Source organism: Dipodomys spectabilis, unplaced genomic scaffold (genome assembly GCF_019054845.1).
Source record: "Dipodomys spectabilis isolate Male_0828 unplaced genomic scaffold, ASM1905484v1 ptg000783l, whole genome shotgun sequence".
NCBI classification, from domain to species: Eukaryota; Metazoa; Chordata; class Mammalia; order Rodentia; family Heteromyidae; genus Dipodomys; species Dipodomys spectabilis.
In genome coordinates this window covers 16762996-16778892 of record NW_024871460.1, presented here as the reverse complement: position 1 = coordinate 16778892, position 15897 = coordinate 16762996, and the positions used below count along the sequence as shown (strand labels likewise).

At 43.1% G+C, this 15897-nt stretch overlaps 1 protein-coding gene across 2 annotated transcripts in view; it reads right to left on the bottom strand.

The window, feature by feature from the left end:
- Lrp12 (LDL receptor related protein 12) overlaps positions 1-3011 on the bottom strand; it is a 56474-nt gene extending 53463 nt beyond the window's left edge. For both annotated transcript variants that reach the window (XM_042673141.1, XM_042673142.1), the window contains exon 1: positions 2836-3011. In XM_042673141.1, coding sequence (XP_042529075.1) covers positions 2836-2914 — 79 coding nt within the window. In that variant the 5' untranslated portion in view covers positions 2915-3011. The remainder of the gene's footprint in view (positions 1-2835) is intronic.
- Positions 3012-15897: the final 12886 nt, after the last annotated feature.

Below are 15897 nucleotides of genomic sequence, written 5' to 3'. Positions count from 1 at the left end.
AAGACATCTCAACGAGAGAAGAATCACTTTCTTTCCTGATAGATGTCTAGGATACTGCCCAGAAAGGCTCACTGATGTGCACGGATGCCACTACTAAAGTACTTTTCCTTCAACCTTACAAAGAAAGCAAAGGACTTTTATTTTCTCCTCTTAGGCACATTCAATGTAGTTAAGACACAACAGCTCTTCTTGGATAATTATTGGTCCTATAACAACTACTTTAGAAAATATTAACTGTAGATTACTATAAAAATCTAAATTGGGTAACTTTACAGTTTTGAATTTCATGTAAGACTTTGGCATCCAGAAAGATAATTTGGGAATAAAATAGTTACATATGGTATTTCCACAAAAATGATCATGTGAAGGATATAAATACCAAATAAGGATTCTTTAAAGGCATATAAAATGTTTCAAACTCAAAAAACACCCGGGAGGCATTTAATGGTGCAGTTATATAAAATACTCACTGAAAATTCAGTACTAATTAACAGAGCTTTCTGATCATTTTTGAAGCCACTCTATTTTTTTATGGCATAAGAGAGTTTCATAAATTCCACTTAATATCCATTCTAAGATGCTCAATGTTATAGCTTGATTATAGAATACAACCACTAAATATCACAACTACTACATGGTTCAGTTATCCCAACATCATTATTGCCATGGAAGTACATCCTCTACTACTCCCTCCCTACTTACATAAACCCACATCTAGTTGGGAGTACAGAACACACATGTACATAGATACAGCTGTGTAGAGAATTTCCCACATGCAGGGTCAGGTTCCTTGAATCTCTGTTATTGTAAGTTAATGTTCTGCTGGGCTCAATGTCTTTTTTTTCTTATGTTCTGAAACTTGCTGTGGCTTGAGACATCAACCTTTGGCATAATCACTAGCTAGTTTTGTAATCTGGCTCTGCACTGTGGGAAAAAGGAGTGTTAGTATTTGACAACTAACAATTCCTCACTGAACACACCCAAAATATAAATTTTTTGAGAAGCGCCCACCAGGAAGTCACTTTGTATATGCATACAAATGAATATACCAAGATAAATGCTGGGGTTCAGAGTTTCTAATCTCTAGAGGGAAAAGTTTCTTTTTCTTTTTTTGAACACTAATGACACAGGAAGAGCCCAAAATCTAGTTTGATGAGACATCAGAGCAATTCAACTAGTTATAGTGCAGGACAGAAACTGCTGGACATTCCTAATTACACAAGATTAAAGATTCCTATCACTTTCTTCTTTCTTGTGGGCCATTATATCAAACCTAGAGCAGAACTATTCCCACCTTCAGGCTAGCAGAAACAACATAATAGCTTATTGATCTCTGGTGTAGACCAACCCACAAGTCATCAGCCAAGCAGGGATCACAGCCACTTGATGCAACTAACGATCAAAAGTCATGCACTGGGTTTTCTGGTCCCGCACAAGCATATCATGGGCAAATCATGCCCATCAAATGTGGCCCATACCATCCTCCTCCCCAAAATAAGAAAAATAGGACTCAGGCGAGGGGGCAACACATCCTAAATTATTGAAAAGACTATTACATCTGGCTGTCGGTAAACGCCAAAGTTAGGTTAGTTAACTGTGTATTTTTATGTAGTGTGCCTTTTCAGGTTTTAAAAATTATCACTTTCAATTCCACGGATAAATGATTTTAAAAGAGATGATACATGCTGGCGAATTCCACAGGACCAGAATCACATCATCATTTCCATTTTACAAGTCCAATTGGTGTTCATAGCCAATGACTGACTTCTTAGTAAGTCTTTCTATACAATTTACAAGATTGGTAACTTCAAATTATTTTCTTCTGGAGAATCAAAGCAATAGCCCCCAAAGGAGGAAGGGTTTAAAGACAATACTCTGAAAAGAAACAATCAACTGTTCTCTGAAATACCCCTCTGATAACTAAGGTGAAGACAGATCATCTCTCAAGCCGTGGATATTCCTTTCCAATTAATTCTACTTGACTCCGTTCTGACCCCGAGGCAATATTTAAATTTACTATTATTATTTTTTAAAGCACAGTCCTGGTAAGTCCTCAGTCCACTTTTAATCTGAAAGGAGTATGCCCAGCGCCAGCCACAGACTAGAACCAGGCAGACCGTGACCACAGTAGCGGACCGAGGACGAGGTTCGCAATGACAATTGAACTCCGGAGTCAGGGGCAGACGTGCGGTCTGGGAAACTATTTTCTGGCCTTCTCTAAGCCAGCTCCTTCTGGGGAAACAAAACAAAACAGGATCCTGCACGCCCGGGACCCACCGTGCCCAGAGCCCCGAGGTAAGGGGGGGGGGGCAGCGGCGCGGCGCGTTTTCCGGGGAGTGGGGAATGATCGGGGTCGGGGCGCCGGCTTTTTCTCCGGGGAGAGAGAACTTCCAGACTCCGGGCAGGGCGGAGGGAAGGGGGGCGGCGGGACCGTCCCGGCGGCGACCTCCCCAGCGCGCACACGGTCCTGCATCTTTGTGTGAGCACTGCACTGGGGAGCACGACGACTCCTGGAGGGGTCGGCCGGGGCCCTCCAGCCCAGGGTGGCAAGTCCGCCCGCACCCCTTGACCCCGCCGGCCGCCCCCTCCCCCCCGCCTCGCCGGGCCCCCCTCCAGCCGTTTCCCATCCCGGAGGGGGGCGAGCGGACCAGAGCATCTCCGAGCGGGGCCGGTCCCCCCGCCGCACCCACGCTCGCCGAGGCTTTGTCCCGCCGGGCGCCGGGGTACCCCCCCCCCGACCGCACACACACCGGGGGCTCCGGTCCTAGAGGCCTCGGGGCCCGGGGTCGTCCGAGCTTTGTTCGGTCAGCGGGGCGCAGGGAGGCGGACACTCACCGTACACCCCAGCGCAGAAGAGCCAGAGCAGCGCCGACCTCCACCACGGAGACTCTTTTGTGCTCCAGCGACGGGCCATAACCACGGCAGATGGAGGGAGCGAGGAGATGGAGGTGGAGGAGGAGGAGGAGCTGGGGCTAGACGCCGCCGCCGCCGCCGCCGAACCCGGCGGCTGCCTGCGCGTGCCCGGCGCGCTCCCTCCGCGGCCGCCTGCGCGCTCCTGGCGCGCGCCCACCGCGGCGGCGGGAGGAGGGGCGGGGCCGCCGCCTCCGGCGCGCGCTTCCCCGGTCGCGTGCCCGCTCCCGCTCGGGCCGCGCGAGACGCCCGACGCGGGACGGCCTTCCCCCGCGGCAGGGGCAAACGACGCCCGCGCCGGCACGACGGGGCGACGGGAGGAGGAGGGAAGCGAGGCGGACGCGGAGCTCCGACCTCGCGCCGCACTGGCGAGCCGGTCCCGCCACCCGCCAGACGGAGTGCGAGCCGGCTCGGGCTCCCATCCGTGCGATCGGCAATCGCCCGGGTTGCCTGCCGTGGGCCCCGCCCCCTGCTCCGCTGGACTTTCCCAGTCTCCAGCGGCTTTCTCGGAGGCTGGAGCCGACGGAGCCAGGCAGTAGTAATGGATGAGCGAATGCACGAACGCCGGCCGTTGGGTTCCCCGGAGCTCAAGAACTCGCGGCGGCGGGGGTGGGGGCTGGGGGGTGGGTCGGCGGGAATCCGGGCAGTTCCGGGCCTGGGCGCCATCCTCCCTCCCCCCGCCTCGTGAGAAGAGTGGGGACGAACTGAGAGGGAGAAGGTGGCCGCGTGTCGGGGAGACAGTGGGGGTCGGAAGCTGGCAACTTGGAAGTTCCTTCCCCGACCCGTCGGTGCACGCGGCCGGCTGGAGTGGGAGGTGGTTGCTGGTGACTGGGGAGGTCGCGGTCGCTGGCGGGTCCAGGTGGTCTCCAGTGCTCCGCGAGCCCCGCGATGGGCCGGGCTGGGCGCGCAGGCTCGTGTGGGGGCGCTTCCAGTCCGGGGGGAGCGGGAGTCAGCGGGGTCATCACCCGCAGGTGGGGTGCAGGCCGGCGCCAGCCCGGGTAGGCGATCGTCCCGCCCCCCCCCCCCATTGCTGCCCCGAGCTCCCCACAAGTGCGCGCCCCGTCCCCTGCCCCGCGGCCGCCCAGCCCTGGCCGAAGTGGGCGCCGACCCTGGCGAGGCTGACCTTGCGCCCGGCGCTTTTCAAGCGTTTGTCTAGGAGGTCCTGTCTCCCGCGAGATTTACCGTCGGCCTTTACCGACACCCGCTGCTCCCCGAAGCCCCACGGGGCGCCAGGCTGTCGTGTCGACACGGTGATGTCTCTAGAATCCTCACCGGCCTTGTGAGAGAAATGTTATCCATATTTTATAGGGGAGAAAGTGGGACTGGAAGAAGTTACCTTAACCTAAAAAACAAAACAAAAGCCATGGAGCCAGGAAGTCGTTGGGAACATTTGTGTGCTCTTTCCAAAGTAGAAGCACATCTCTTTCCCAAACGGTGTTTCCTGTGTCACAAGAAGCAAGCGCAATGCTTGATGCCTAGTAAGTAAACGTTGAAATCGTACACCAGCTTTCTTGGGGGAGTACATAGTCTTCTGATTTGTCCTCCTTGAGGTAATTTTTCTGAAAACCATACCAGAGGAAAGGAGAAATTTATTAACACATATTGACAAATCCCACCATCAAATATGTTTAACATTGGATAAACAAAAAGTAACCAGAACTCTAAAAATATTGTCCATTATTTGGAGAGAATAAAGCTGCTTTGGTGTTCACTGAATCCCAAGGGGTTTTTTCCTAAGCTCCACTTGCTTGCTTCTTGAGATCTCTTTCTATTAATTTCACTGCCACAGCTATGTTTTGGACAAGCCATGAGCAAAGTGAAATAAACAAGACTGTCTATTCTAGTAACATCCAGGAAACCTTGTCCCCAAATGATGTACACAATGCCCACAAGAGCCCCTGACCTTCCATCCATTTTACAGTTGGCCTTGTTTAGGTATCCTGCTGTGTCTTAAACTTGTCAGGGTCTCAGATTTGGTGGTACCTAGGTACTCTTGAAGTTTACTCCAGAAAGCTTTTGTTTCTGTGGGTCTTTATTGCTATTTTTTATTCAGAAATTAAAATGTTAAATACTTATGGACAACTTTCAAGTGAAGACATAAGCTTTTATTACTATTTTCCAAAAAGATGGTTTCCATTTTGGTATAAATCTAAATATCAAGCTTTATACAGCCATTTCTTATCAGTTTCTTCATCCAATCTGTTGTAATGGTGTTTTAGTTGAAATACATGAAGAAATTCAGACTCACATAAGTAGATAAATTGATAAAGGAAGGACCTCATGTACTTCCCTGAAATAGTTTCAAAGACATGTCCATGAGATATAGGTTGGGCATCCCTAATCTAAACATCTAAAGTACTCTAAAACAGTGCTAATTCTCAAACAAGTTTGGGTTTTGGGTTTCAGATTTTCAGATTTTTCCAAACTCCAAAAAAGTTATGGCCCCAACTGTTTCAGATGAATAATACACAATCTGTAAAGCTTGAAAGTCTTTGTTCTAGGTGTCTTCTTAACACCTTGCACTGGAAAGGATCTAGTAAGCATATCCAAAGATATGTTTCACAAGGGTACATGGAAAAAAGTTAATTCTAGACATTGGTAAGCTACATGGCATAGAATACTTGGCAAGGCACAGAAGTTACCCTTTTTGTCACCTAATTTTCCAACTTGGCCATCCAGGCTGTTACCAAGCAAGTCATGAAAAATTACTTTGAAATATATTAATATTACTATCCCTTGTATTGGTAACAGTTCCATTGCAACTGGGGTAATGATTTTACTTAGTTATTATTCTGATCTTTATCCTGTAAAACATAAATTATACTTCTCCTTTTTGTCAGTGGGGAAACTTTAATTCAGGGGTCCCATTGCTGACTCATGGCTGGTACTCTATAGCAAGAGGCATGGCTTTTTTTCTGACTAATTGGAAATAGTGTCTCTGACTTCCTTCACAGTTTTTAACTTGGTCCTCTGTATCCATAAATTGGCTTCAAAGAATCTCTTAAACCTTCTGAAATTGGTCAAAATGTTTTTGCTCATGAGCTTTCATAGAAAAAAAAGATTGGATATTTTCAGCACGTTCTTAGCTGCCAACCGTTTTTAAAAGTATAGGAAAAAATTTTAATAAGGCAACTCGTTTGAAGTGGGTCTTAATTCTTTTCCAAGTGAGTTTTGAACTTCTCAAGGACATGTAATTAGGACTGAGGAAGTACAAGGTCTGCTTGTTTTTTCCCTTGACATCTTTTCTAATGGTTCTCAATCCCTCAAATGCCCTTAAAGAATAAAAATCTTTTGGTTTTAAATTTCACTTTCTTCCTTGTCATCATATACAGTGGTTTAATTTTTAACTCTTACCACCAATAAAAATTTATTTCAAGCCATGTAAACCCTGCTCCATTTATTATTTGAGATTCTCAACATTGTCATGAGGTTTGACCGGGAATTTTTGTCTTATCACTGCAAGCATCATCTTGAATTGGAAAGAAAATGGATGATAGTGGATCTTCTATTTGGTATGTTGCCAAATCAAGTGAAATGTTTCAACTCCCCCTGGAAGGAATATTTTCTTAAAAGAAAAACTAATTCAGTAACAAATATAAATAAAAGGGAAAGGGACCTTTTAAGAAAGTTTAGTTAAATGAGATCTCCTTCCAAGCAAGTTGCAATTTCCTTTGGTTTTGAATAATATAGAATGGCAAATGAGATCCATCAATCCGGACAACTTCTATACCAGCTCCTTCTATACCACATTTATTATTATTTAGTATGGTTTGTGTTCTGACAGCATAGCCAGCATTGCACTTACTAGTCGGAGACATAATCCTGGCTCTAAATATGCCAAACATAGATTGATTTAGTTTTGTCCTCATCAGCTCAGCTTCTTAATCGCAAAACTAGACCAAAGAGCCTACAGGTATTTATAATAGTAATAACATTTTCTCTTGTAGTTTTATGAAATTATTGTCCTATCTGGATTTTAAAAAAAAAAGAGGGAAGGAAGAATCAAAGGCATTCTAAGTTAGCTGCTTATTTCAATACATACATCTTTGTGGTAAAGTTTGTGCCATGATTGATTGACAATATGAACTGAAAATGCTTGTTGGATGGAATCTTATCTCCAGTCCCTGAGAGCCCATCAGCATTGAATCTAGTAATTGTGGTGGCAACAAAAAGGCTCTTTACAGGGAGCTCTTGCCAGTTTCAGACATGTATAACTTACCTGTTTGTACTCTGACTATAACAGAAAAGCACTGAGGTCCCTAAGTGTATTTGCAAATACAATATACTGTAGTGGATAAAAGCTTAGATCTGTATTGTTAGCAGGACTGGTTTTAATCTAGGTGGTTAACCCTGGTAAAGAACCTTCTTGTATCTCACATTCCCTCCTTCAAAATGTGGGGACGGGAAGAGGCCTCTGATTACATGCCTTAAATAAAATAACAATAATTGCTAATATAGTTTTGAGTTCCGGTGGTATGTCATGCATTTAATGTTCAAACATTCCTCTGATGTTAATACTATTATTATCTTCAATTTTCAAACAAACTAACAGGCAGAGGTTCAGTAATGTGGTCAAGATCAAACAAGTGGTAAATGATAGGCATTTAAACTCAGGTGGTCTGACTTTAGAGCATGCAAATTCAACCATTCACATGTATGTAGAACACTTAACACAATGCCAGACACTTAGAATAGGCACTCAATAAAAGGCAGTTACTGCTATTAAGCATGTAAATGGCATAAGCAAAGCAGTCCTTATTCTCAAATATACAATTAAAACCTTTAGAGTATTTTCTATTTTTTTTTCCCAGTTGTGACCAATACTACCTTGAATTCTGTTTAACTTAAATCAATGTCTGTCTCTTTTCTAGATTTATATTTTAAAAAAACTCATTTTTTAAAGTTTTAGCTCCTTGAATTTTGGAAAACAGCACATATCAATTAGATGAAGCATTAGTCTGGCTTTTTGCTGCTTGTACTATTTTTTTTCCCCAGTGACCTTGGAGTCATTATTTATAGTTTTCTTTGAAGATCAGAGAGCCTTAGGTTGCTTATTGCCCTAATCTTCAGGAAAGATCTATGACAGATTTTTTTCTGATCTCAAAGAATATATAAAATCATATGAAACTGCTCAGTTACCAAGCCATGAAAACAGAGGTCATTTCTACTAAAGAATAGATTACTCCAGCTTTCACCATGAAAAGAATATTCTCCTTGGAAATACCCAGGCAGGTTTGCATTTTGAATATGTACCAACTGTGATGGAAAAGAACAGTCTAAGCCTTTGGATTCCTGTAGTCCTGAGCCTTACTCACACAGCAGGGAATATGAAAGGAATTGTATCAGAGCCTCTCAACATAAAAATTTTATTCTCAGACCCAACAAAATGAATTAAGTAACTGAAAAAAGGTAAGCACTTTAGACCATTATATCAGCTAATTCCTGTCACCAGTGGATTTCATTCTCAACACCACAACTTTTTCCCCTAGCATTATTACTAGATCTAACAATCCTAAGATATCAACCCTAACTTACTTTCTCCCCCCTCTCCCCCCAGTTGTAAAGAGTTCATTTAGTAAGGCAAAAGTAAAGGCCACTCAGGAGAGAGAACAGCAGCAGACCCAGAAACCAGTTATCTACCACTTGGTCACAGAATGGCTGTTTCATATTGTCTCTCCCCACCTTTTTCCTCTTCCCTTTTGGCAATTTGTCAGATGGTTATTGGCTGATTTGAAACAAGATCTTCTCCTGGACACTACATTGCCCCAGGATGGCAGCTGGTAAAGGGCTGGCCTGAGTTATGGTAAGACTCAAGATCTTCCCCTGGTCAACCTTAATTTATAAAGACATGTACAAATTTTCATAAAGTAATGTTAGCCTTGAAATGCCTGGCTTAAGTCACCATGTTATAAACGAATAGAGACCTCTAAGCCTTCCTTGGCTGGCCTATACTTGAGAGGCGGAAGGGCAGAGTCCCAGAGCAGCTGTGCAGATAGTCCTCCTGGATTAGAGTCCCCACAGCTCTGACCTTTAGTGCTCCAGGGACCAGGACTTAGGAGAGCAAGGCTCCTCCAGACATTTTTCCCTTTGTCACTGCTTCACATGAAGGCAGGGGGCTAGCTGCTTACCATGCACATTTATTCTTCCCCACTGCATCCCATCTTTCTGTGGAGGAGATAAAGACTCAAAAAGTCCCTTCTCGGCTGGGCACCAGTGGCTCACTTCTGTAATCCTAACTACTTAGGTGCCTGAAATCTGAGGATCACGATTTGAAGCCAACCCAGGCAGGAAATTCTATGAGACTCTTACCTTCAATTAACCACCCAATAGCCCAAAGTAGAAGTATGGCTCAAGTGACAGAGGTCTAGCTAGCCTTGAGAAGAATCTAGCTAAGGGATAACACCTAGGACCCAAGTTCAAGCCCCAGGACTGACACAGAAGTCCCTTCTCACATTGTTGCTCACCCTTATCAGGATACTTAACAATTTCCCCAGAGCCACCTCCTAGGATCTGCTTCAGACTTGTTCTGGCAAGCCACTTCATGAGCATCCCTTATTAAATCTGAAGAGACCATGTTAAGAATTGAGTTATGACCAGCTCTGTGAATGCGGGAGTCATTCTCTACTTTCTGAATCCCACTTATAGCTGATGGCCTCATGCTTTCATTAAGCTCCTGTCTCCACAAAGGAAGAGAATTGAAAAGAAGAGAACACTCCAGACAGATAGAGACCTTTATGTGTTTGGTTTGCCACTGAATCTTTAGTATTTGGATGAGGGCCTGTCACCAAGTAGATGCTTAGTTATGTAGATGCTTAGATTCATTTGTTACATGAATGAATGAAGGTGTTCAGGAATGAAATAACTCCTTAGAGAAGATGAGAAACAAAACTAGGACACAGGGTTAACACGGAAGAGAGAAAAGGAAGACAGACAACTTGTTTCAACATTAGTTCACATCTGGCACAATAAGCTTTGGAACCCAGACAAAAAGGATTGAATCTTTGATGTTTTGTCTTAGGCCAAGCCGTAACTTCACTGCAAGAGGAAAGCCTACATAATCTTGTCATCTAATATTCAAGATATTGGATAATGTGCTTTTAAAAAACTATCCTGATACCCAAACCATCATTTTCTGCTATTTAATTATCAATGTTTAATATTTTTACTATCTTAGGTAAACTGAGCTTTTTTGTGACCCCAGGCTTAAATGATCTATAAGTTACATACACTAGTTTAGTCTATTTAAAATAGATTTGTTCTTCTACCTAGCAGAAAACCTTAGAAAAGAAGGCTTTTCAAAGTGTTCTCCCTCTGCAAGCTCAGGCCATCACCTTGCTTCAGCTATGCTAAGAGACTCCAATTGTCCATGAACTTAAACAGCTCCTTGCATCAATCTAAGAGGTGATGGAATTAATGCCTACTATGAAATCAGGTTCAGAGGGCAGAGAATGTAACTCAGATGACCAGACCTTTGGTATACATACTAAAAATTTTCAGTGTCTAATGTATTATTTCTGAACTATTGAGTCACTATCATATTAAGATGTTAAGTACAAAGAATATTTTTCAAATTCCAATATAAACTGTCTTTACAATTCATTATTTGCCATTATCAATATTGTCTTCTTTCCATTAATGTAGAGTTGCTTGTCTTGGCTTACAGTTTTGGAGGTTTTGCTGTGGCCCTTTGATAAGGCATAACTTTATGGTGGTAGGAAGGTAGTCTGAAGCAAAGCAGAGAAGGGAGAGAGAGGAAGGGAAAGAGGAGAGGGAGGGTGGGAGGGAAAGCAGGAGGAAAACAGAGAGGGAGAGAGGGGGGCAGACAAGACATGAGGGAGCTGAGCATGGTGGTACATAGCTGTCATCTCAGCTACTTGAGGAGGTTGGCGGATTGTGATAAGAGACCAGCCATATCCAAATTAGTGTGAGCCCCCAATCCCCCAAATCAATACCTAATAGTTGAGGGTTTGAAGGACAGCTCAAGTGGTAGAATAATTGCCTAGCAAGCACAATCCCCAGTATTGGGGAAAAAAATGGGCAACCAAGGAGAGTCAAGGTATATTCTCCCAAAACATGTACCTAGTAACCTACTTCCACGAAGTTGGCCCACCTCTTAATAGTTTATTTGGTTCAGAAATTATCGGTGGATTAATCCATTGATGAAGTTAGCCTCTTCTCGATCCAGTTGCCTCAATAGCACCACCAACTAGAGACTAAGCCCTCAACACATGAGCCTTTTAAGGGTGCTTCATATTCACATAACCTATGAACTCAGGTTTCTAGGATATTCAAATGAATGGTAGCACTTTCCCCTCTGATGGGGAACACAGGAGAGGGATTGTGGTGGGGAGAGGAGACAGAAAGTGGTGAGTATCACTTTGAGCCAGCACACCTAGATAGAGATGTCTACTAGTCCACTAAACATCAGATCAGAGGGTAACCATGTTTGACAAGAATTGTACTCATTTCCTTACTTATGTAACTGTAACCCCTAACCCCTCTGTACATCACCTTTACATTTAAAAAATTATGTATCCCAAGGAAGCAAAATGGTCTCAGTAGAAAAAAAAATGACAATTGATGATTGCTTCTGGAAAGGATCAAATTTTGCCTTAGAGAATATGAGCCACAGTAGCATTTCAGGAGCAAGTGATGGAAGGGGAAGATGGAGCCAATTAATAAGAGAAAAGTGAGGAAGAGTGACTGGTAAGTAGGAAGGAAGTTACAGAAGAGTCTGGTAGAAACGAAGAAAGGTAAATTTTGAAAAGAGAAGAGAGGTCAAGCCAATCAGTGTAGAGAGCTCAAGTATTATAAAACATACAGAAGAACCAATAGAAGTATCTACAAGAAAATAACATTTTTACCTGAAGTCTTGCGAAGAAATGCATTTGGCCTTTAATTAAGATCAGAGGTGAATTCTGGGTGATGTATATTTTACTTATTTCATCAAGTATTTTTTCTTCTCTCTCTCAATGTCACTCTAAATATGTTACAACATTATCTACTTCAAATTAAAGCAGGTATTTTGAAGGTCAGGATAGACCCTGTGCACAACAACATTCCATAAAATGTGTCTTCACCACCTGATAGTTCCTTTTTTATTTCCCGCTCCCTGCCCAACTTTACTTAAATTCTCATCCTCTGATTTCCACCTCCTGACATCGTTGTATTTTTCTCACCCTCAACTTCCTCCATCCTTTTTCAAAGAAAGAAATTTACAAGTGAATCCATTTTTGGGCGGGGGGAGGGCTTTAACTCTGGGCCTGAGCACTGTCCCTGAGTTCTTCAGCTCAAGGCTAGCACTCTACCACTTTGAGTCACAGTGCCACTTCCAGTTTTCTGGTGGTTAATTGGAGAGTCTCATGGACTTTCCTGCCCAGTCTGGCTTTGAGCTGCGATCCTCAGGTCTCAGCCTCCTGAATAGCTAGGATTACAGGTGTGAGCCTCCAGTGCCCGGCTCAAGTGAATCCATCTTGAAGCCAAATATGGCTTCTCTTCTCTCGTATTGGCAATTTAACAGGTGGATAGAGGCAATTTCAGGCTGGAATTTCAGCAGGTGCGAGAAACTTGGGACCTGGAAAGCTTTTTACTGATCTTTTAAGGTGATCTCTTACCACAAGCATTCCCTGTCTAAGGTTAGGTCAGTGTGTGAAGGTCTAATCTTTCCTCCTATAATGATACTAAATCTTTAGAAGACTTAAAGGTCACAAACATTTATTATACCGGTAATGTTCTTTTTGGAAATTATATTTTTGGCTGATAGTATTTCAATGTACTTAGTTGCTCTTACAATAGCCAAAGAATACATATCTTTTATATTGTTTAATGCCAATTACTCTGTCACTATTTTGCTTGGAGCTATTGGAATAACTTCAAATGTGGTATAAGACAGATAAGTTCAACTCTACAGAGACCATATCTATCTATGTCGACTGAATCAGCTGTTTCCTATTAAAGTTTTAAGCAATATTAATGACTGACTTCTGTACAGCCAAGTGTGGTTTGATCATGTTTTTTATTTAATTCAGTTTAGGGAAGGAAAACAATCTCCATCATTTTCTGATTCAGTTTATGTATGCACTACAGATATCATCATTCCTATAACAGTCTGTGTTGAAAGTTTTCTGATTAGAAAAAAAAGAATAGTTCAGTGAGAAAAATAAATTGTTATGAACTTTATTTTTATTTTTTTATTTTTTTTTGGGTCCGGTCATGGGGTCTGAACTCTGGGCCTGGGTGCTGTTCCTCAGCTCTTCAGCTCAAGGCTAGCGCGCTATACTTGAGCCACAGTGCCACTTCCGGCTTTTTAAATTTTCTGCTTATGTGGTGCTGAGGAATCGAACCCAGGGCCTCTCACTGACCCACCTTCCCAGCCCCAGGAACTTTATTTTAATTAATTAATTAATTTTTGGGGGATCCGGTCATGGGGCCTGAACTCTGGGCCTGGGCGCTGTCCCTCAGCTCTTCAGTTCAAGGCTAGCGCTCTACCACTTGAGCCACAGAGCCACTTCCGTCCGGCTTTTTTCTTTTTGCTTATGTGGTGCTGAGGAATGGAACCCAGGGCCTTATGCATGCAAAGCAAGTGCTCTACCACTGAGCCACCTTCCCAGCCCCAGGAACTTTATTTGTAAAAGCAAACGTAGATGACAAGAGGATTTGACTGTTTGGCTATGCAATGGAAACTACATTAACTTTTGTTCAGTGTATCATTTATAATGTGTTATGCTTTCATGAATATGTTTTGTATCTCATGTAAATTAGTTATGCTCATAATCCTCTATTTACATAGAAGCTTCAGGGAACAAGATTTCTAATAAATATGTTGTAAAAATGAATCATTTTTACCAAAAGGGAGGAGTAAGTATCTGCCAAAAGATGCCCTAGCTAGCAAAGGCCCCATTACCAAAGGCCTGCTTGGGTCTTTGCCAGAAGGTTCAGTGACAAGTTCCTGAAGGGCAGGAAGCAATTGCTTAGCAATGCTTTCCATGTTAGTTCAATTTGTGTTATGTAAGAAATGCAGAAGAAAAATCTCTACCACATTCCTTAATGATCTGACTAGAAAAATTAAGTGAACTGATAATAACTATAGTATTTAGGGAAAGTACTTTCAAAGACATAGAAGCATTACTCCAAAGGAATGATGAAAAATGTATCAGGAGACAAGAGATCTAGACATAGGAATGTTGGAGTAGCTATAATCTATTCTGGAGCTGGCGTGATTTTATTTTCTCTGCAGTGCCGTCAAGGCCCATTAAATAGAAAAGGCATTTATAGAATCATAAGGCTGTCAGAACAGAAAGGGTCGTCTCTAGTCCAACCTCCTAATTTTACAGAGGAGAGAAACCAGGGCCATTTATACAAGGGTAATAATACTTTGTGAGTTATGTTGGGGGACAGGTGTTCTGGGAAAAGTGAGGACCTAGTCAGACCTGCAGACTCCACTGGCAATGGGGAGGTTTACCCAGTCTCAAGGGACATGAAGGGTTGAGGTGGCAGGTGTAACCTAAAGGAGTTTTACAGAGCTGTTACCAGGAGACCAGTCCATTGGGACTTGGAAATTCAGGGAGGCAGTGAACCTTGAGCAGGGTCATCTTCAGTGCTGAGATAGGTGTCCTTTCCCTAAAAAGAAGGGAAGTCAAGAACAAAAGAGCCTCTCCAAAATGAGATACCTATTTGGTTAAAAACAGTCAACATGGCTGGGCACTGGAAACTCACTCCTGTCATCCTAGCTACTCAGGACGCTGAAGTCTGAGTTTGAAGCAAGCCCAGGCAGGAAAGTCCATGAGATGCATCTCCAATTAACCACCCAAAAGCTAGAAGTCTAGCTGTGGCCCAAGTGGTAAAGTACAAATCTTGAACAAACCAGCTCTGGGACAGCATCCAGGCCCTGAGTTCAAGCTCCTGGACCCACACGAAAGACCAAAACATAAACACAAAATCAAAAAAACCCATAGTCAGTATTGAATTAGAATAGATATTCAAAGTGAGTATTGCAATTTTATAGCATGAGGGATTCTTAGTACCAGGCCACAACAGATTCAGAGCTGACAGAAATAAAGTAAAATGATGTGATCCAACAGGCTAGTGTAGAACTTCTTATACATTATTCTCGAAGGAAGATTTTTTTTTCTTTTTCTTTTTTTTTTTTTGCAAGAAACACTAATGTGGAAATACTGTGGTTTTGGATATGAAAAGAAAAGAGCTTCAGGTCCCATGAGTATACACTTACACATTTGTAACATCCTTAACTTATTTAAAATACTTTAGTGCCGGGTGCTGGTGGCTCACGCCTGTAATCCTAGCTACTCAGGAGGCTGAGATCTGAGGAGTAAGGCTCAAAGCCAGCCCAGGCAGGAAAGTCTGTGAGACTCTTATCTCCAATAAACCACTAGAAAACCAGAAGTGGTGCTGTGGCTCAAGCAGTAGAGCACTTGACTTGAGCTGAAGAGCTGAGGGATAGCACCTAAGCCCAGAGTTCGAGCCCCATGACTGACAAAACAAACAAACAAAAAACAAACAAACAAAAACACTCACCTGGTATATTATCAGGTAACTCTTCACATTTGATAGATGTCTTAGTCTACTCAGGCTGCTATAAAAAATACCATGGACTGAATGGTTTATAAACTTTTTTCCCAGTGTATTGGAAACTGGGAAACCTAACATCTATGTGGTTAGCAGGTTCAGTATCTGGTAAGGGCTAACTTCTTGATTCATAGATAGCCTTCATTTTCCTGTAAGTTCTAATGATAGACTGGGACAGTGATGATCTCTAGGGGTCTGTTGTATAAAGGCTCTACTATTCCTAAGAGCCCTGCTTCTCGAGACTGAATTTCCTCCCCAAAGCCCACCTTCAAATACCATCACATAAGATAGTAGTATGAATGTTGAAAGCACGCAAGTACTTCATAGCAATAGGTGAGTCTAATCTAGGGATTACCTTAAAGATAATTTAGATGAGCAAGTTTAGGACAGAGAAGTAAAAGA